At 41.4% G+C, this 23,179-nt stretch overlaps 2 protein-coding genes across 2 annotated transcripts in view; both read left to right on the top strand.

Annotated features, from left to right (window-relative positions):
- The window catches only part of LOC127185087 (protein BEX2-like), a 144,828-nt gene that overhangs the window by 116,010 nt on the left and 5,639 nt on the right, over positions 1-23,179 (top strand). The gene's annotated exons all lie outside the window — the stretch shown is intronic.
- On the top strand, positions 323-21,257 carry Nxf3 (nuclear RNA export factor 3). The gene is given in 19 exon segments (XM_051141856.1): positions 323-398; positions 11,836-12,007; positions 12,181-12,334; positions 14,624-14,707; positions 14,813-14,917; positions 15,194-15,302; positions 15,461-15,549; positions 15,938-16,047; positions 17,423-17,459; positions 17,788-17,856; positions 17,926-17,981; positions 18,119-18,226; positions 18,354-18,412; positions 18,639-18,754; positions 18,858-18,900; positions 19,520-19,592; positions 20,330-20,503; positions 21,040-21,100; positions 21,204-21,257. Coding segments are annotated over 19 exon segments (1,749 nt in total).

Here is a 23,179-nt window from a genome sequence, read left to right as displayed (position 1 = left end):
GTGGATCTGGATAGATCTGACTCCTGAACACCCTGCAAGTTCACGGAGGGACACAGAGCCCAGGCGGGGGGTGGAGGTTGGGGGTTGGCAAATGTCTGTGGACACATTCTCCAAAGCCTAGCCAAACACCGTAGATTAGGACGTGGTACCCACACTCTCTGGCTGACTGAACCAAAGCTCCAGGGCCCCAGTGGCTGTAGGCAGGGTCTCTAAAGCCCACCCAAATGCAAGATGGTGGGCTATATACCTACACTCTCTTGGATTTAACCTTGGGCTGCAGAGCACCAGCAGCAGCCTCTGCTGACCCAGTGGGAAGTCCAAGATGTGGAGCAAAGTCCCCCCAGAGCTGAACCAAGGCCACCTGCCTGATCCAGGAAAGGGTTCCCTGATCCCCACAGGTGAGAGGTCTCGACCTAATAGACATTCACCAATGACCTGCTCTTAACTACCAGTGAAGGACACCAGAAACTACCACCCAACATTAGAAACAGAAAGATGACTAAAGGCCATCGTAAAAAATACAAACAAAAACCAAAACAAAATGGCATTTCCAGATCCCAGCTATCCCAAAGAATTCAACCCTGAGAACTCAAACACAATTGAAACACGAGAAAATGACCTCAGATCCTTCATAATGAAGATGATAATGGAGGAAATGAATAAAGCCTGTAAACAAATACAGGAAGATGCAGCCAAACAGACTGAGGACCATGACAGAAGCCTATAGAGAGGAAATGAAGAAATCACTGGAAGAAATTCAGGAATATGCAAACAATCAGATGAAGAAAATCAATAAAACAGTTTAAGATATGAAGATGAAAATGGAAACAATGATAAAAGCACAGACAGAAGAAAGCTGGGAATAAGAGAACTTAGAGAAGAAAGCAAGTAATGCAGACCTAAGTTTCTTTAACAGAATTCAAGAGATGGAGGAAATAATCTCAGATGTAGAAGATACAATATAAGAATTTGATGCAAACATCAAAGAAAATGTTAAATCTGAAAAATTCCTGACACAAACCATCCAAGAAATCAAAGACACCATGAAAAGATGGAACTGGAGGATAATAGGCATTGAGGAAAGAGAAGATGCCTGGCCCCAAGTCCCAGAAAGTATTTTCAACAAAATCATAGAAGAAAATTTCCCCAGTTTAAAGGAGATGCATATAAACATACAAGAGGCCTACAGAACACTAAATAGAATAGACCACAAAAGAAAATCCTCCCTATCAATGTAATCCACTGTATAAATAAACTGGAAGAAAAAACCCCACATGATCATCTCCTTAGATGCCAAAAAAGCATTTGACAAAATCCAACACCCATTCATGTTTAAAGTTTTGGAGAGATCAGGGATACAAGGCACATACCTAAACATAAGAAAGGCTATATACAGCAATCCAATAGCCAACATCATATTAAATGGAACGAAACTCTAGGAAATTCCACTAAAATCAGGGAGCAGACAAGGCTGCCCACTTTCTCCATATCTCTTCAACATAGTTATTAAAGTTCTAGCTATCAGCAATAAGACAACAAAAGGAGATCAAGGGTATCCAAATGGGAAAGGAAGAAGTCACATTATCCCTATTTGCAGATGATATGATAGTGTACATAAGTGACCCTCAAAATTCCACCAGAGAACTCCTAAAGCTGATAAACACCTTCTGCAAAGTGGATTGATACAAAATGAACTAAAAAAACTCATTAGCCCTCCTGTATACAAATAACAATCAAGCTGAGAAAGAAATTAGGGAAACTACACCCTTCACAATAGTCACAAATAACATAAAGTATCTAAGTGTAACTCTAACCAAGCAAGTTAAAGACCCTTATGAAAAAGAAAACCTCAATTCTCTGAAGAAGAAAGTTGAAGATGATATCAGATGATGGAAAAATCTCCATTGTAAAAATGGCCATCTTATCAAAAGCAATTTACAGATTCAATGCAGTCTCTATCAAAATACCTGCACAATTTTAAAGACCTTGAAAGATCAATTCTCAATGTCATATGGAGACAAAATCTCAGAATATCTGAAACAATCCTGTACAATAAAAGATCATCTAGAGGAATCACCATCCCTGATCTCAAGCTGAACTATAGAGCAACAGTAATAAAAAGCAGCATGGTACTGGCATAGTAGTAGGCTGGTTGATCAATGGAATTTAGTTGAAGACCCAGAAATAAATATATGCAGTGATGGGCCCTTGATTTTTGACAAAGAAACCAAAACCCTACAATGGAAAAAAGACAGCATCTTCAACAAATGGTGCTAGTCTAACTAGATGTCTACATGCAAGTAGATCCATATTTATCACCATGCACTAAACTCAAATCCAAGCAGATTAAAGATCTCAACATAAACCAGATACACTAAATCTGTTAGAAGAAAAAAAATGGGGAAAGTCTTGAACTCATTGGCACAGGAGACAACTCTCTGAACAGAACACCAATAGCTCAGGCTTGAAGGTCAACAATTAATAAATGGAAAGCTTCTGTAAGGCAAAGGACATTGTCAATAGAACAATAGAACAAAGCAACAAACAGCCCACAGACTGGGAAAAGATCTTCACCAACCCTACATCTGACAAAAGGCTAATATCCAAAGTATATGAAGAACTCAAGAAATTAAATATCACCAAACCAAATAACCCAATTAAGAAATGTGGTTCAGAGCTAAACAGAGAATTCTCAACAGAGGAATATCAAAAGGCCAAGAAACAAAGAGAAATGCAAATCAAAACAACTCTGAGATTCCGTCTTACACTATCAGAATGGCTAAGATCAAAACTCAAGTGACACCACATGCTGGCGAGGATGTGGGGAGAGAGGAACACTCCTTCATTGCTGGTGGAAATGCAAACTTGTACAGCATTGTCCATTGGCTAGATCTGAGCAGGGGGGGGGTCTACGTTTACTGCATGCATCGTCCTTGGTTGGCACAGCAGTTTGTGCAGGCCTGCCCCTCAGATCCAGATCTTCCAGCCTTGATGGGCTTCTTGTATGGTTCCTCGATGATCTGGGCACTTTCATCCCCCTACGCTTCCATACCACTCTCACCTGGAGTCCCAATAGCAAGTCCCAGCATCTGTCTCAATCCCCCACTGAGTGAAGACTCTCAGAGGATGTGCATGTTGGGCTAGTGTCCAATTATGACTGAGTATATACAATGTGTTTCTTTCTGGGTCTGGCTTAACTCACTCAGGGTGATCATTGTAAGTAGGAGATTTTTCATTACAATCTCCAAGAATCGTTTAGAGGAGAAATCGTCAAAGAGTTGTGTTACTATCATGAAATACCTGGAAAATAAACATGAAGAGGAAAGGGTTGTCTTGGCTCAGAAATTTGCAGGTCAGCTCTCTGACTGGACAGGATCATTGCTTTGGGCCTCTTGTGCAAGTGCTGTGTGGCAATGGACAGAAGCCTGTGCTGGGCCAATGTGTTCATCTCATCAGCCAGGAAGCAAATGGAGAGAAGATCCTGGTTTCCTAAAACCCTAGAAATTTTTATTCCCAAACATGTGAGAACTTCCCATTAAGCTCCATTTCCTAAAGGTTGTACCACCTACCAATAGTGTTTTCTTAGTGACTAAGGCTTTACCACATGAACCTTTGGGAAACACTCATTTAGGCTATACCATACCATATACATTACTGGACAATGGTATAATGGTATTCATACACAGTATTTTATATGTTCAAGAGATTTTGTAGATTGAAGGTATATAATAATTTCACTCTCTAAGTACATGTTTTTAGTTTTTAGTCTTTTGTGATTAGGCAAATTTTGAAATAAATACTTGACAAAAATCTTCACATATTTGTTCTAAAGAGAAGCTTTTTTTTTTTAAATGAGGGGTGGTAGCTACAGTTATCTGTGGGTATAAGGATAAGACTTAGAATGTAACAAGGAATTATGCTGGTCTAGCAAAATGGTAGTGGTAATGGAGTCGCTTCTAAGATCCATGACCTCACTAGCTGTGGGAAGTTGGCTAGGTGTCTAGTACCAGACATGGTTTTCCTCCTGTTGAGTGGGCCTTAACCCAATTAAACACCTGCTGGCTACCACCGCCGTGTAAGTACCACTTACTGGACCTTTGTGGGTATCTTATTCTGGTCATTGTTTTGATTCATAGGTGCCATGGCTGATAGGACTGTTAATTGCTTCCCACCTTTGGCAGCTTGCATAGTATTTTCTGGTACCACTGAAGTTAGACCTCAAGAAGGAGGCTTTCAGGTTAAGTACAGTTCTTAAGTACCTAGAGTCCTGTTTCTTAAGTGTGTGGTGTGTTCAGCAGTAGGGGCCCACTCTCAGCCTCTGAGAAGGAACCAAGGACAGCTGCCACAGACTGCATGATCTTGGGGGTCATTTGAATTTCCCTGATGAACCATTTGGAGGATTTCTTATACATGATACTGGAGATTTTGTTAGTGTACTGTCATTGTGGGGAGTCTTGTCCACCCTTGTGGCATAATTTCCTTTAATGTATGTGTGTGTGCATGCACGCACTTATATGTATTGCATATTACTTTAGGCGAACATAAAATAATAAGCTTCCTTGAGGCTTCATCAGACAACCTTGGTGTTATTTGTCCCTCCTTCTCCTATACTGATCTCCCACGAGTTTAAACCAGTGACTAAGAGCTGGATCTAGCCACACAGAATGCTCTGTTCAAAGAAAGGTAGGGTAATGGTTTTAAATGTACCTGTACATGTTCAGTATCCATCCAAGTGCATTGAGGTTGCTTCCAATTCTTCTGTATTGGGAATAGGGTATCAATGAACATGGCTGAAAAATATTTGTGGACTGGGATGCTGAGTACTTTGAACATCTACCAAGGGCTTAGCTGGGTCATATGAGAAAATTATTTGTAGGTTTTTTTTTTTTTTGGGTGGGAGTTCTTTATACTGATTTCTCGAGTAGCTGCACACATTTACATTCCCACCTACAGTCAATGAAAGTTTCCTTTTTCCCACAATCTCATTTGTTGTCACTAGTTTTGTTGATCTTTGCTATTATGGCTGGGTTAAAATGAAATCCCAACTTTATTTTAGTTTTTAATTTTCCTAATTGCTAAGGATGATGGACTATTTGATTTTTTTGTAGTGGAGTCTTTGTTTAGATCCCTATTCTATTTTTCTTTTCATTAATTAATTAATTAATTAATTAATTAACATACTGGTAGTAAGTGCTCCTCCCCCTAGTCCATTTTTCAAGTATGTCATTTATTTTTTGAGTTCATTATATATTCTAAATATATGTGTATAGCTAACAGATTCTTTCCCATTCTGTGGATTTCTTCTTTACTTGATTGTTTCCTAAGCTGTACAGATGGTTTTTTAGTTTTATGTGGTCCCATTTATCAACTGTTGGCCTTAATTTCATGGCAAATGGAATCCTGTTCAGAAAGTCCTTTTTTATACCTGTCTCTTTTAAGGTACTGCCCATGTTTTCTTCTAACAGTTTTATGCTGCCTTCTCTTCAATCACTTCCCCCTGGTGGGGCTGCCTTGCCAGGCCATAGAGGAAGAAGATGCAGGCAGTCCTGATGAGACTTGGTAGGCTGAGGTCAGAAGATAGGAGAGAAGAGCTCCTCCTCTCTGAGGACTAGGGAGGCATAAGGGGAGGAGGGAGGGAGAGTGAGACCTGAAAGAGATTAGGGAGGGGGCTATGATTGTAATGTAAAGTGAATAAGCTTTAAAAAATAAATTTAAATTTTAAATAAGAAAAAAAAACCCAAGCCACAATTACATCATACAAGAGGCAATCATGGGGCCAAATGCTTCAATGTTGGTTAAAAGAATTTCTTCAGTGTTGTAAAGAAATGGACCCCAGAAACCTGTAGGTGCTCAACAAGATGTGCTCAGTAAGGGGCTAGGAGCAAGTGGGTGAAGTTAGCTAAAAGTAAGACAAAATGGAGTTACTTTGGGCAGTTTAGTTGTGAGAGCCAGAGTATCAGAAAGTCTGTCATAAGCCTGCCTCTCTTAGAAATGACTATGTAAACAAGATCTGAAGAATGGCATTAGCAGTAAACATGCCAATTCAGAAGAGGGAAACGTGGACAAGGATCTATAGGCAACTGATGACTTCTAAGAGAAGCCTCTCCATGGATAATCCCATTAATTGCTTGTCCAATACAAAGTGGTCAGCCCTGAAACCATATACACAATAAAAATGGCTTCCACAGGTCATAGTTATATGTTTTAGATGTGTGTGTGTGTGTGTGTGTGTGTGTGTGTAACAAAAATAATCAGTGAAGAAGAGGTTATCAATTTGAGAGTATTAAAAATGAGGAGGAGCATGGAAGGAATTGGAGGCAGGAGACTTGGGAGGGGCCAAAGGAAGAAAGGGAAGGGGGAAGTAATGTAATTATATATTTTAATTAAAATGTATGAAATGAAATAATAGTGTAAGAAAAAAGTCCACATACATTTACTATTCTAGTGTAATTGGGCATCTATAACAGAATATCTTAAAGCTGATGATTCATAAGCACAAAAATTGCTTATGGTTGTGGAGGCCACTAAGTTCAAACTCATAACAGCAACATGATAGCGCTATCTAGAAGTGGTCACTCTCTGCTTTACAGAAAGTCTTATCATATCATTATAAGGCTGAAGTGGTGAAAATATAGACCTGCTCCTTCAAACCCTTTCATGAAGGCACTAACCCAACATGGTAGTCCAGAGGCTCTATGGATCAGTCACCTTTAAAGTGCCTCACCTCTTGATATTATTGCATCGGCAGTTAATTTATAGCATGGGTTTGGGGAGAGCATAAACACTGAAGCCATAGAAAATTTCCAATTTATAAAAAAAATTCATGTGAAGATTGGTGAGATGGATAGCTAGATAGAGGTGTCTGATGCCAAGCCCAAAGACCTGAGGTTTATTCCTTGAACCCACATAGCAGGAGAACTGATTAAGTTGTTCTATGATCCTCTCTCTCTCTCTCTCTCTCTCTCTCTCTCTCTCTCTCTCTCTCTCTCTCTCTCTCTCTCTCTCTCTCTCTCTTACACACACACACACACAGAGGTGGAGGTCATCTGTTTGACTCATTCAGTAATTGGACTTCATCTCTCAGAGCACATAGACCTAGACTGACGGCCAAAAAGTTTGAGGAGAAGAGTTTCGAGAAATTTCTTTTGATGCACTAGAATCTAGACCCTCTTTCCTCTCTCCTTATTGCAAAGAGGCCTCATATATTTGTCCCTTCATTCTTGTCTTTAAGCAGTGACACATATATCCACATTGGCTACTACTTTCACTCTGGTCTCACTGAAACATCAGAACAATGCAATAAACTTTGCTAGTTCCCTTATGTCCCCTCTCTCCTCATCTCTCTCTCTCTCCTCTCCCCTTTCCCATCTCCCCTGTGTCTGAATGTGTGTACTATATCTCTAGAATGGGACGTAGATACATTCCAACCACTTGACACTTTTCAGAGCATTTTGTTACTTTGTTCTAGGTTTAGGAAAATGAAGGTGTTTATACAGGACTGTAGTCAAACTGGGCATGAAGGGCTCACCCTAGGCGCAGTTCTTAGTTCTACTCTGTTTCCCAAGGTAACAGCTGAATATCTCTAGACAAAACTTGTGCCCCATTAAGCCTCCACAATTTCAGAGAGTTGGTGATCCTGAGATCAGATAATTGCTGGAGGGGTGGGGGAGGGGGAGCAGAGCTGATGTAGTACAGAAGTGCAGTGCTCTGTACACAGTGGGCACTGGGAACACTGAAAGAATGAAGAACACAGTGTAATGTAACCAGTACAGATCTGGGAATGCAAAGTTCCCTACATTTGTAGCAACAAGTAGAGTCCCAAGCTTTCAGACTCTAGTTGGCTTCTGATGTAGCAGTGGCTCGATTTGAAACAGCTCCCTGGGCGTTTTATTGGTAAGACACAGCTCCCTGGTATCTTACTGGCTGGCAGCAAGAACAGGAAGCTGGTCTACTCTGCCCACCCCCAGGGCCCTCCTCTCCTTGCCCTACTGGATGAAACTTCCTCTAAGGACTTCCATCTTGTGGCTGACGTTTGGAGCCTGCTCTCAGCGTTCTCAGCAGCTTTCTTCAGGTTTTCAGCTCTAGACTCCACAGATTTTCCTTAGAAGAACCTACTAAGGACATCTGTGACCAGGTATTTCAAGATCTAACATGGGTGAGTTGGTCAGCATGGGGTGTTTGCCCAGGTTTTCGTAGGGCAGGAGTGATGGTGCCCCTTTTTTCTTCTCATATGGCACTTAGGTGACCTCTTTAGGCAGGAGCAGGAGGTTGGGTGGCAGGGCCCACCAAGCTGTTTAGTGTCTACTCGCACCAGAAGACAAAGATCAGTTACTATCGAGGTGATTGTCATGTATCTTCAGAGAAAACTGCCCTTCTCGTAGCTTTAACTGAGACATTGTTTCTCCCCTGGTTGAAAAGAAAGACTTGAGCTATATATAGGTTATTTCAGGTCTGGGATTTGAGAAATATGAAATATAACTTAGAGTATGGTTGGGTGGAAATTAATATTCTTTGTATTCATACTAGTGTTGGAAGAGCGTCAAGGAAAAAACTATGAGCACTGAATCTACCCCAGTCATTCAGAACATTCCATTATCCTTTATAGAAATTTCTAGATACTTGCTTTATGGCCTATATTGTGAACTTTTCTGAAATGTTTTGCTTGTATGTAGGCTTCCAGGTCAATTAAGTACATTATATATGTGTATATAATATAACACCATATTTTACATATGCATATGTATGTGAATGACGTCTCAGGCTGTCCTTGAGCTTCTGGCCTAAAGTGATCCTTTGGCTTTAGCCTCCTACATGTCTAGGACTCCAGGCATGTGATAGCACACCCGCTTTGTTTCTCATACTGTTCGTATCTTTCTCATGCAGATGAACTACTGTCTGATAGATGTATCTGTTATTTAACAAGATATGTTGAAATTTCCCCCAATGGTGTAATTTTCCACTGATTTTTTCCCTCCAGTCAATTTTCTTTCTTTATATTGATATGCATGCAGATTTTAAAACTTGTCTTCTTGCTTAATTGAACCCCCCCCCACACACACACACACAAGACAGGGTTTCTTCTCTGTGTAGCCTTGGCTGTCCTGGAACTCCTCTCTAGACCAAGATGGCCTTGAACTCACAAAAATCCACCTTCCTCAGCCTCCCTGAGTTTTGAGATTAGAGGTGTACACCACCATGCCTGGCTCTTAATTGAATCTTTTATCACTATGAAATGTTTTTTCTTGTACTATTTCATACCTCTCTCCTTCTCCTCCCGTTTGAAACAGTATTTCATGTAACCTCAGCTGAACTTGAATTTTTTCTGAGGGCAAAGACAACCTTGAACTTCTGCCTCTTTGGCCTCCATTTCCTGAATGCTGAGATTATAAGCGAGCGCCATTGTTTCTAGTCTACGTAGTACTATCCCGGAACCTAGAGCCTTGTGCATATGAGGAAGGAGCTACACCCCCATCTCATAGAACTTCTTTCTTTAAAACGTACTTTTTCTTTTTCCAATACAAACCTACAAGTTCAATAGTACAAATATGATGTGTATTTTATTATTTCATATATATATATATATATATATATATATAATTATTAACTATGGCTACTCTAATGTGTAGTAGATCATTAGAAATTGGGACTAGAGACATGGCTCAGTGGGTAAGAGTACTTGCAGAGCAATCATGGGAAATGGTGTTCCAGTCCTAACATTCATGTAGCAAGACAGGCTTCCTGCAAACAATCATAATTCCAAATCTGAGGGTCCAAACGCCCCTTTCAGGCCTCTGTGAACTCATGGAAGTGCCTGCACTCACATGTGTGGATATATTCACATAGACAGACAGATACACACGCGCGCGCGCGCACACACACACACACACACACACACACACACACACACACACACACACACACACATATCTTAAGAAAATAACATTAGAAGTTACTTCTATCCTAATGGACATCCTATCTTGTACACATGAATTATTCTTTATTCATCTCTCCTTCTCCAGCCTCTAATCTAAGGTAATCACATCATACTCTATATTTGTATGAGTTCTACCTTTTAAGTATCCACATATAAGTGAGACTATTTTGCCTTTTTACTTAAAACTTTATACATAATTAAATTTCATGTGTTTAAAAGAACACTCGACAGAATCCTTTCTTTTATCTGTTCTCAGATGGGAATCTTGCTATGTAGACCAGGCTGGCCTTGAGCTCGTTAAGTAACTAAAGCTGGGCTTGCATTCCTGACTATCCGGCCTCCCGTGAATTTCAGACATATTCCACCATATCTGGCTGATGATTTTTTTTTTAAAAATGTAATCAGACTTTGTTTGCCCTTCAATTTGGCATATTTAACTTACTTTTAATGAAATAGGTAAAATTTGGTCCAAATATACTATTTTGCTATACATTTACTTTTACCTGTCCTCAGACAATACATAAACATTGCAACATTATAATTCTATTTACCCTCACCTGATTTGTCATGTATTTTCATTATGTATGAGATATGCTTACCACATCCCCGCTAATATTTTCCTTTCCTTTTTCTAGTCTTCATTGCAATATATATTAAAAATATGCATGTATGTCCCAGAAGAATTATTGCATTATAAAGCAAGTACTCAGATATGAGCACAAATTTATTTCATCATTGACTTTCCTTTACTAAACAGATGATTGTATGTAGGCCAGCTTGACCTTGAACTTGTGGTAATCTTTTCTTTGCCTTCTAGGGGCTGCTATTATGTGTGTGTTGCTAGACTCCAAAGGGATGTTTCTGGTCTTTTCTTTTGATTATATCTGTACTTTTGGATGTTTCTGTTTTTAAACATTCATTCACTGTAGTTGTGTGGGTGCACGTTTGGCGGTCTCGTGGCCAACTTGTGGAAAACAGTTTTCTTCCTCCATAATGTGGGTCTAGGGAATTGAACTCCAGTTGCCAGGTTAGGTGGCAGGCCCTTTACCTTCTGAGCCATCTCCCCAGCCTGTTTCTTTTTGGTTTAACATTGAAAGATTTATTTTATTTTATGTGTATGAGTGTTTTGCTTGTATGCATGCATGGACACCATACACATGCCTGGTGCGTGAGGAGGTCAGCAGAAGACATCAGATCCCCTGGAACTGGAGTTACAGATGACTGCAACCTACCATGTTGGTGCCAGGAACCAAATTCCTGTCTTCCACAAGAATAACACATCCTCTAAACTACTGAGGCATCTCTTTTTACCAATGTTATTCTATTAATGTTCTTATTTAAACCTAATGCTTTTTAAATTTTGGAAACTTCTCATCTAAGATCTGTTAAATACGTTTACCATATATTTAAATTTTTCTTCCCTTCTTTTCTTTCCAGTCTTCATGACAATATATGTGTAAGACACAACCTCTATATTTGGTTCTGCTTTATGCATCACTTGTCTAGGTCTTCTTTCAGGCAGGGAGTTTGCCTTTGATCCTTGAACCATTAAAAAAAAACCCTTCCAAGGTAATTTTTATTATTCTTCAAACAGAAGCGAATCAAGATTGAGGAACAAAACATAATTTGTCTCAGATCACTTAGCCTGAGAAGGGCAAGATGGTTAGTAAATCACAGACCAATTATTCAACTCCAAACTTTACCACTGTGTTTGTTTTCTTCTTAGCTGTGAATGCTCTCTGCCTCTCATGTCCCAGGAAGTGGAAGCACGGTGAAATCTTTTAATATTCTTCACACTGCTTACAGATTGAGGGCTTATAACAAATAACAATCTTCATTAACCACTATATTTTTACAGGACTTTTTTTTATTATACATTGATATATTGATTTTAATTTAAGGGCACAGTTCCCAGACAAACCCCTTTCAAAGACGAATGAGATGCCGACGTGTTTTCCGAAGATTTCTCATCTCAACTGAACACATCAGTGACACAATGCGTACTTCATTTTATCAACAGCAAGATGAAGAGCCATCAACAAGTAATTCTCCCATGAATAATCGAAGACGATAGTAAGTGACCAGTCAGCATGGCTGAAGTATACAAACCTGTTAATTATGTATGTTGTTTATATCTCCAAGTGGTTGAACAGCCATTTTGTAGGCCTGGTACAGTAGGGCAAATGGTCTATTGGAGAATTTCTAACTATATATGAACTATTTTCCCCCCCTCCATTTTCCCTCAGCACTCCATATGGTGTTCCATCCCGACATCAGAGAATCAACTTACGTAGACGAAACCAAATGCATGGTTACATGGAAGGAGGACCAAAACCTCCAGAGAGACAAACGGAGAGGGACAAGCAAGATGAGATCTCAGAGAACTGGTTCAAGATCACAGTAAGTGCCCCAGTAGAATGTATCTAATATTAAAAAGAAGGAGATCCAGAGGAATTGTCTTGGACTTGTGTAGAGTCGTTAGGTGCTTTTCTGGGTGCAGAAGAGTTGACAGAGGAGTCCACAAGCTATATCAATCAAAGGGGAAATCAGAGAGGGAATATAAAGAGATCAGGGTGACTGTAGGGAGAAGTCAGGAGGTTGTGCAAAAGCAAAGCAATAAGTCAATGCTAAGATATAACAACTTTACACACTAGAAGCTTCAGTTTTGCTAAAACTATGTGTATGTATTGGGGGAGGTTGTTGTTAAAAGTATCTTTGAGGTCCTTGTTAAAAAAGAAAGCTAGGTCTGCCATACCTATGGCAGATCTGTTATTATAGCTTTATAAATGAACTTATATTATAATCTCAAAAATCAGGGAAATAATAAAAAGGAAGTTAATTAATTAAAACTTAAGAAGTTTACTTACATATATGGAGTTTATTATTGAAGGACACTACCTGATGAAAGGAAAGGAGATCTGGGAAATATCCAGGTGATATAAAAGAAATAGTGAAATTTGTTCCATCTTTAGATATTGCTTTAAAGCTTGAAAAATATGCTTGGATCTTCTTATTTTTATGGTGTTCTTTAAGCAAAATGAACAGATAATAAGTCACATGCATTTAAAGTATGCAACTTAATAATACTTGGCTGCACATCTCTAAACCATTAGACAACATGTCTGTCAAACACATTGAGGGCCCTTGTCTCCCATTATAACTGCTCTCTTCCACTCTTTCCACCCCCATGTTATTTTTCAAATAACTCTGTTAGTTTTCTACCACAATAGATTTGTTTACATTTTCTAGATTTTTATGTAAACAGGCTCATGTAGTATGTTATGGCATGAGCACTTTTGTCTGATTAAGTCTAACTTTATTTTTTAAATATATTTTATTAATTTATTCATATTACATCTTAATTGTTACCCCATCCCTTGTATCCTCCCATTCATCCCTCCCTCTCGCTTTTGTCCTACTCCCCTCCCCTATGTCTGTGACTGAGGGGGACCTCCTCTCCCTGTATATACTCATAGGGTATCAAGTCTCTTCTTGGCAGCCTGCTGTCCTTCCTCTGAGTGCCACCAGGCCTCCCCCTCCAGGGGACGTGGCCAAATATGGGGCACCAGAGTTCATGTGAAAGTCAGACCCCACTCTCCACTCAACTGTGGAGAATGTCCTGTCCATTGGCTAGATCTGGGTAGGGGTTCAAAGTTTACTGCACATATTGTCCTTGGCTGGTGCCATAGTTTGAGCAGGACCCCTGGGCCCAGATCTGCCCATCATAATGTTCTACTTGTAGGTTTCTAGGACCCTCTGGATCCTTCTATTTCCCCATTCTCCCATGCTTCTTCCACCTAAACTCCCAGTAGGAAGTCTTCACCTCTGTCCCACTTTCCTGGTAAGTGAAGACTGTCATGGGACATGTCCCTTGGGCTAGTGCCTAGATATAAGTGAGTATATACCATTTGAGTCTTTCTGCTTCGGGTTAACTCACTCATTATGATAATTTCTAGTTCAATCCATTTGTCCACAAACTTCGGGAATTCCTTGTTTTTAATAGCTGAGTAGTATTCCATAGTATAAATGTACCATAGTTTCTTTATCCATTCTTATACTGAGGGACACTTAGGCTGTTTCCATGATCTGGCTACTATGAATAAGGCTGCTATGAACATGGTTGAGCATATGTCCTTGTTGTGTGCTAGAGCATCTTCTGAGTATATTCCAAGGAGTAGAATAGCTGGGTCTTGAGGAAGCCCTATTCCCAGTTTTCTGAGATAGCGCCAGATAGATTTCCAAAGTGGCTGTACTAGTTTGCATTCCCACCAGCAATGAAGGAGTGTTCCTCTCTCTCCACTTCCTCTCCAGCATATGGTGTCGCTTAAGTTTTTGATCTTAGCCATTCTGATGGGTGTAAGATGGAATCTCAGAGTTGTTTTGATTTGCATTTCTCTGATGACTAAAGACGTTGAGCATTTCTTTAAGTGTTTCTCAGCCATTCGATATTCCTCTGTTGAGAATTCTGTTTAGTTCTGAGGCCCATTTATCACTTGGGTTATTTGGTTTGGTGATATTTAATTTCTTGAGTTCTTTATGTATTTGGGATATTAGACCTTTGTCAGATATAGGGTTGGTGAAGATCTTTTCCCAGTCTATAGGCTGTCGCTTTGTTCTGTTGTAAGTCTAACTTTAAATTCCAATTTGCCAATCTTGTCTCCCACCCTTTTTTTCCGTGTTTGACCCTAGATTCCCTTTGGCATACAGTATGATAAGAAATGGCTGCTGAGTTTGATTCAGAGCCAGTGCAGCACCCCTTTCAGTCCAGTGGAGGTAAGAGACGACATGATGGAGGACAAGAGGAAACTGGACAAATGACTGGCTCTACTGACCATAACACGTGCCTATTTTCTATTTCTCTCGCCCTTATCCATGTAGTTTCACTATGAAAATATGCAGGCCCACTTTTTTGTTGATAATTTCAACATTGCCTTTCAAATGAAGAATCTCAGTGACAAGATTATGGATGAGAGTGATAATAAGGTATGTGTCAAAAATGTTACTGTGACAAGTTGCAAGCCAGGGGCAATATCTTTTACGGTCCTGGGGCTTCTCAGCTCTCAGGGCCAACACAGACTCTCATTCATTCATCGCAGATATCAATCTTCATCAGCCCCTGTGGTGAGCCCAACTCGGTGAAAAAGCACAAGTCAGAAAAGATGGATCAGATGATGGTAATGTCAACTTAAAACAATTTGTGTACCCACTGCTGGATCTATCTCTTCCTGCCCTATCTGTTGCCCCCTTTTATCACTTCAGCTTCAGAGTCACAGAACTTGATCTGTGATTTTGCAGCTGACTATGAACCAACAGTGTGCTACTACTTCTCAGCAATTTCTTAATATGCAGAGGCTCCCCACTGACCGAGGTATGACTGATGTAGTAAGTCTAGAGGAAGTAATGGAAGAAGGGTCTGTCTGGGTGGGGTGGGAATTTAGGAATTGTAAGTCAGGGAGGAGTTGGTGCTGGCGCTGTACCAGCTGGGTGACTTTCAGTCTTCTGAGTACCTGTTCTTGCCTCCTGAAGATGTGATGACCCATCCTACTGACTTGGCACTGATTCCTGGACGGTATATGGTGCCTTCCCTGAATATGCACAAAGAAGACATGACTCGGGTAATACCTTACACTTGTTGCTGGTTTTGAGAACAAAACTGGGAGAGATTAGCTAGCAGTTAGATTGGTCTCAAGTATTCCCTGCTATATCATCCGCTTTATTTTCTTCTGTCACTACAGCTTATTCCCTTGAAGAAATCCTATCAGCTATTTGGCTTGCTTGATTCGATGGCGATAACCCCTGCTGTTGACAAGCTGGATGTCTATAATAATGAGGTGAGGCATAATACTGAGTGACATCTTTGCTTTGAGAGAAAGTAGCAGTGAACATCAGAGTGTTAACAATAGGCAGTGGGTTTACTGGTAAGGGAGCAAGGGAAAGAGCCGAGGGTTTAGAAATCTTCTCCTTTGCTTCTCTTGATTCATGTGTTTATTCCCCTAATTACAGGTGAAGTCAGAAGGGGAGATGGCTGCGGGGCAAGGCCAGGATCCAGAAGTGATATATGCAGGCAAAAGCTCTCTGAACATTACCATCCCGGATAAATCCAATAACATAAAGTCAGTTGTATCTCCAACTGAGGAGACCACAGACGTCACCCTCCCCTCTGTCTGTATCTTTAGCTGTCCCCACAGACCTCCTTTCCTTCTGACCTTCCCTTCCTTTCGCTTAATCTGGGGTTGGAGTCTTATGTCTGAGCACTTAGCCTACAGCAGCCTGCACTCCTGTGTCTCAGAAAGATGGTACCAGAATTTTCTCTTTGCCTAACGGGAGCTCCCTTTTTCTTACCCCTATAAAGTCCTTTCATCTGCCCCAGGCTGCCCTGAAGGCTCTGTTACCCTAAGAGGAGGCTGGGTTCCTACATGATGGTAACTCTAGGTCACTGCTTATCTCTCTTTGAAGGGAAACACAGTTTCTCTAAATCACAGATCTAGAAGTGGGCTGATGACAAGGAGCAGAGAGCTTCCTTTCTTTCTTTTTTATCTACCAACCTACTGACGTACATTGCTCATAATGCTACCTAATATAAAATAGGATCCCTGCATAGCCTGAGATAAGCAAATTGATTCCCTGAGTTAGACTCCCACTGAGACATGTACACGTAGAAGGGTCCTCCAGGAGAGAACATAGTGACAGTAAGAGGCAGCTGCTTCTAGGGAATATCTCCTTCTCTCAAAGAGTGAGCCCAACATAGGAAGAAAAATATGATCCTCCATTCAGTGGTACCCAATATTATAAAGTCTTTGCCTTCCATCCTGGTCCCAGGACCAGTCTGGGACAAGTGAAGGAAAGGACTGCCAGAGAGGAGCATTTGCTCTTCTGTTACCTGTGACCTCTGACCTTCAGCACCAAGCCAGACATATCATCTCCCATTTCCTTTGTGTGGCTTCCTCTTTGTCCTTTGCTTCTACCCTGTTCTGTCTCCTCCAGATCTCCCTCATCTCCTTTCATTCCCGTTCCATCACTATCCCCCTGAGTCCTGAGCCATGCTACCTTCCTGCCTCAGAATCTCTAGAATGATGTCAGAGTCCTGCGCTCCCATCCCACACCTTGATCACTGCAAAGCCTCCCGTGGGGACTCTAAGGAAGGGAAAAGAGTCCTTGGAGCCTGGCTCCTCCAATGAGGCTTCTTGTAATGTGGACCTGGAGAAAGGGATTAGAGCAGTGTGTGTAGGAGTTACCCAATAATAAGAAGAAGAGGGGACAGCAGTGGGGGAAAGACAAACCTCTTTCTTTTAGGTCAATCCCCAAGGATATTTTTCCTTCAATTATATTTGTATAGCTTTTATATGTCACCAGATGGATGAATGCATAAACATTAATGTATTAAGCAAAAAAAATGTTATCTAACATATATTAATGGGATGCCATGTAATGTTTGTATTCACATATATTCTGCATAATTCTTAATCAGGTTCTTTTTTTGTTTGGTAGTTCAATTCTGGAATTGTTTCCCAAGTTATTAAGCCTGGTAAGTGTGTGTTCCTTGTTTATTGATTTCTCTAACTGGGACTGACACTACATCCCACCTGCTCCCCGAGCCTGATAGGTCTTGCTCAAGTTAAACTTTTTGGAGCTGCCCCTTCAGCCTCAAAGGGATAGGGAGAACTTTCCAAAGTTAGATTCACAGGGGAACTTGCCAAAGGCAAGTCATGATGCCAACTGCACTACTTCCAGTGATATTTCCAGGGCCCTTTTCAGCCCTGACCTCTGATCTCACTTTGTCTGGAAGCCCATCTCTTTCCTTCATTATCCAGCATCACCTTCAGACTCTGCATTCATTCCCTTGCCTCCCTCAGGGTGGACAGGAATCGCCTAAGCCAACTCTCGGAGGCCTTGAAGACTGTAAGGCCTTATCAACATGCAAGGTGAGGAGAGATGTTTTATTTGGTAGGTAAGAGTGGGTCAGCATCTACATCCTACTCGCTTTATTACAGGGAAGTGTCTATGGATCTGATGCTGTAAAGAGTCTGGTCCTACAGTTCCTGCAGCAGTAAGTACCTCTGGGAATCAGAAAATGGGGAGCAATGGGGGAGGTGAGGCTATACATTCATAGCTCTAGTTGATGAAACTTGGAAATGTCTTTTGGGGCCCAAACCAATGAGATTGTCCCATCACCTCCCTCAACAGTTATTACTTCATCTATGACAATGGAGATCGACAGGGGCTCCTCGGGGCTTACCATGCCGAGGCTTGCTTCTCATTGACTGCCCTCTTCAGTTCCGTGCACTCAACCAGGTGAGTAGCATAATCCGCTCAAACTCTGACCTAGAGCACCGCACTCTGTTCTCCAGCAGATGCAGGCAATTCCGCAGAACCATCACACTGGCTGAACGACCACATCTGTTCCCTCCTTTTCTTCTAGGAGCCGCTTGTGCGAGTACGTCAAGTATAGCAGAAATATGAAGATTCTCAAGGATCCTAGTAAGTGTGTGATGGGTAAGGCTGGGCAGCATAAACAGGGATAGAAGGCACAATCATACATGCCAGAGCTTAAGGTTCCTGTTGTTGCCCTTGCCATTCCTGCCACGTTCTCTTGACTCCAAACCAATAGCTGTCTGTTCCTGGACTCTGACTGGGGAATGCTGGGTGAGTGTGTAAAGCATGTACAACCCGAAGAACACACATCTTTCTGTCGCCTCCTTTACAGATATGCGGAGGCAGCTGTTGAAGCACAAGAAATGTGATATTATTCACTTCCTTCGTACATTGCCCAAAACTCAGCATGATCTCACCTCCTTCGTGGTGGACATATGTTTCCAGACAGTAAGCACCTACTCCTTCCATGGGGTCCATTACATACTTAGAAAGCTGATGGTGAGTAGAAAGTTACACAGGACCCTGAGCTCATGACTTGTTTCCCTTTCAGGAGACAACACTCTGCTTCTCTGTTAATGGGATTTTCAAGGAAGGTGAGTGTCTGCACAAGCCCCTCTCCAGATCCCTTCTTGCTTCCTTACCTGGATGTGCATCACTGATAACTTACTCCCCCTCTCCCCCCTCCCTCTGCCCCCCTCATTGCATGCCTTTTCTTCTCTTCCTACCTTGTGCCCTCCTACCCACAGCACCCACCCTGGCCACAGACCACCCAGGTCTGACCAAGTGAGGTCTCTGCCTGTCTGCTCCGCAGCCACTGGGTGAGGGAGAGCATATGGGCTGGAGGGTTTGTTGGCTCTCGTTCCAGATCCTTGACTCTGTGACTTTAGGCCAGTTGCTTAACCTCTGCATTTCCCCATTTGCAAATGGTGCCAGTTGATGCCCCCCCAAGACAGATGTGAAACAGAGCCCAAGTGAGCACCAGAAGTTATTTTTCACAGGGTCCAGAACGCGTCAGGAGACCCAGCAATAGGAGTGGATTATTCCCCTTGTTGGTTTTCCCCCCTCCTCATTCACACCACAGACCCTTGACTCCAAGACAATAGTTGACTGGTCCTGGGCCCTTTCAGCATAAGGGCGTGGCTGAGGAATGTTCTGTGACGGTGCAAAACATGTGTAACTGTAAAGGTGCTTTACTGTTTCTAGTCCTCGAAGTGGACGGCAGCTCTGAAGGATGTGTTCATGCTTTCACTCGGACCTTCATTGCTAACTATGGCAACAATTCAGAGTAAGTGCTGTGTTGTAGATGGGCAGTTCTTGGTGTATTATCAATATTGTGGAAGGTCAACAGGTAGATTCAAGGAGTGGGCTAGTGCAGTGGTGAACAGTGTAGACTTTGGGATCAGACTACTAGGCTCTTTATTGCCGTAGTACTCACTTGTTCTGTGAAATTGGTCAAGTCACAGTGCCCATTTGTAACTCTCTTCTAAAAATGTTGATTCTACTGTCCACTCTTTTTAGCTGATAAAAGGTTAGATGAGAACATAAAAGTTCTCTCTCTCTCTCTTTCTGTGTGTGTGTATGTGTGTGTGTTTGTCTCTTTGTCTCTCTGTCTCTGTCTCTCTCTCCCTCTCTCTCCCTTCCTCCCTCCTCACCTCAGTTCTTTTGAGACAGGGTTTCACTGTATCGTCCTGGCTGCCTTGCAACTCCTCTATAGACCAGGCTGGTCTTTAACTTAGAGATCCCCCTGCCTCTGTCTCCCAAGTGCTGGGATTATAGGCATATGCCACCTCCGCCTGGCTCAACCATTCTTTAATTAAAGCTAAACCTGCCATTCTAATGACATAAACAGTCTCCAACAGTGTGCTCGCTCTCTGTGAATATTATAGATAAGCAGGGAAGAAAAGCAGGGAAAGCATGACTATCAGAACAGTCACTGTTGCTGAACAGTGTTGCATGAGTGTTATTGGGAATTATCTTTTTGTCTGTGTTGTTCATCCATCTCGGGGAATGTTTTCCATCCAGGCTTTGTATCATCAATGACAAGCTGCTTGTGAAGGATGACCAAGGGTTTCCCAGTGCCTCCATGCCTGTGGCCACATCTTCCTCCAGCTATTTGCCTTCCCTCTCTCAAGATCAACAGGAGATGGTGAAAATATTCTATACACAGTCTGGAGGGAATGTTGAGAGGTCTCAGAAGTGAGTGTTGGGTGCACACGGTGATGTGGGGTAAGGTAGGAGTAGGTGAGTTATGGGAACATACAGGCTTTATTTCATCCACTGTGTTACTGAAGAGTTTCTTCTTAGTAAACAATAAGTGAACTATTTTAAATAGCTATTTTATCATTGCCTGAAATCCATGTACTCTGTTCATTTAATGAGAGACATTTGGACTTTCAGGAATTTGCTCATATTATGGCACAAAGGCCATTTTGTTGAATATCTTGAAATATATGTAGAGCATGTTTCTGACACATAGGTCAGGAAATGCCTTTGTGCTATCGGTGAATCTTTTCTTTTTTAAAGAGGATTTTGCCTGCATGTACTCCTGCCTGCCAGAAGAGGGCACCAGATCTCATTATAGATGGTTGTGAGCCACCATGTGGTTGCTAGGAATTGAACTCAGGACCTTTGGAAAGAGCAGCCAGTGCTCTTAACCTCTGAGCCACCTCTCCAGCCCCAGTGAATCTTTTCTTCTGTCTTAATGAATGCTTTCTGTTCAACCTCTATCACAGGTGCCTTACTGATGACCAGTGGAATTACAACAGAGCTATACAAAGCCTCGCTTTGCTCAAGGTGATGTTTGGGAACTCAAGTGAGAAAAGGCCAGGTGGCCTGGAAATGGTGCTAGTATTCTTGTATCTGCTGGTCTCCTAATTGCCTCCTCTACTCCTTCCAGGTAAAGGACACAGTCCCAGAGGACACCTTCACCCAGTCAGGTCTAGGATCCTAAGAACATCACACCAAGAGGAAATGCCTGGGTGTCACTATGTGTTTTGTCAAAGCTCAGCTGAGCTTTTTGTTCTAGCACAATCATTCCCATGCAAATAAGCTGGGATATCTAGTTTCATCCTTGAAGCCAAAGCTCATCCTGTGACGCTAACTCTCATTTTGTGTATTTGCCACATATTTGAGGACCCTCCTTTCTTATATTTTCTTTTATTATAAACTTTATTAAGTGTGTTGAGCATTTCATGTTTTTGTAATATATTCTGGTTACTCTCACCCCTCACCCTGTCAGACCGCCTTCCTACCCCTGCCAACACTCCCTCTTCCCTATAAATCCTGGCTTCCTACTTATGTCTTTTGTTTTGCATTGTGACCCACTGAGTATAAACAGGGCTATGTATGTGACCAAGTTTTTAGAACTGTCCACTGGGCTTACCTGTGCATACATAAAGATAATGACTGCCTTCCTCCTAGAATCCTTAAGTAGCCAATTATTCTAGGAGAGAGGGATAGGACCTCCATTCTGTGGTTGACTAATGAGAGGCCTAGCCTTGTGCAGGCCCAATGGAGGCAATCTCAGTTGCTATAAGATTATAATAACTGTGCCATTTTCCGAAGATACTATTGATGTTGACAGTTATGTTAAACCCCTTCCAAATGCACTGGAGGAAGACTATTATAAGAATGAGGCCCTCCAAGGAAGGACTGCTGTAGAGATTGAAGTCTTAGACCCTACCTTAGAGAACAGTTCTGCTCCTGTACACTATATAGTTCCATAGGTTGAGCATACTCTTTCACCCTGTTAAAACTGAGTCCTATGTGCCTAATATTTCATGCAAATAGCAATAGTCTTTCTTAGCCATGCAAATTGATTCAAAATTCAAACTTCCTGCCAGCATAATAGCTAGAAAGTATCATTAAAGGCCACATAAAAGCCTGTGAAGAAAAATAATCCCTGTATATGTGTGTCTTACTAAAAAATCCTTGGTATAGAAAGAAATAAGAGTAAAGAAATTATTATTAACAATATTTTTACTGACAGCAATAATATCCAGGAAACTTATGAAAATATGTTCAACCTCTAAAAGTACAAAAGTTGCCACAAACACTGAAATAATCTAGAAAAGGAAAATAAAGATTATTACTTTAAGGAAAAAGAACATTTGTGTGTCTATGTGTATGCATACATAAGTGTGTATCTTTATTTGGGTGCCTTGGGTGGTTTAAATATACAAAAATTTGTTTTCTCATAATCCAGAGGTCATAAGTCCAAAACCAAAGTCTTAAAAAGACCATATGCACCTTGTAAATTTATCTTTTTAAAAGTTTTAAATTAGCATCATTAATTATGTTTCATTATAGCATTTACAAACGGGTTCTTAACAGAATCCTTTTCTCTACCCACTTGGATCTTTCCACCCCTAGTTATCTCATTTTTGTGTCACGTTGCAAATGTTTTATAGTGCTCCACCTCTTCCTCAACATCCTTTTCTCCTCTCGTCCCATTGCCAGTTTGATGACCTCCCCACACACAAAAGCTATGACCCACATATAAAAGAGAACATATAGTATCTATTTTACTTAACACAATGATCTCCAGTTGTAATCATTTTATTGTAAATGTCAAGCTTTTTTAAAGTTCCCTCTCTTAACTCAATTTGTTTCTTCCTATTTGAAGTAAATAAAAAGAGGGAACTGGGAAGGAGAGTGGGTGGGGAGGACAATGGGGATGGGGATCAGATGTGGGGAGATCAGGGGGGGGGGGTAGGGGAGAGGACTGGGAGAGAGGATGGATATCAGAAATTGGTGAAGCAGCATCTCTGGGGCAGGGGAGTCTATGGGGGTGACCCTAGCTGAAACTCCTAGCAGCAGGGGTGGGGGTGTTAAGGAGCCTGAAGTCAACACTTCCTATAGCTAGGTGGGACT

Source organism: Acomys russatus, chromosome X (genome assembly GCF_903995435.1).
Source record: "Acomys russatus chromosome X, mAcoRus1.1, whole genome shotgun sequence".
NCBI lineage: Eukaryota > Metazoa > Chordata > Mammalia > Rodentia > Muridae > Acomys > Acomys russatus.
This window is presented reverse-complemented; position numbering and strand designations above follow the sequence as displayed.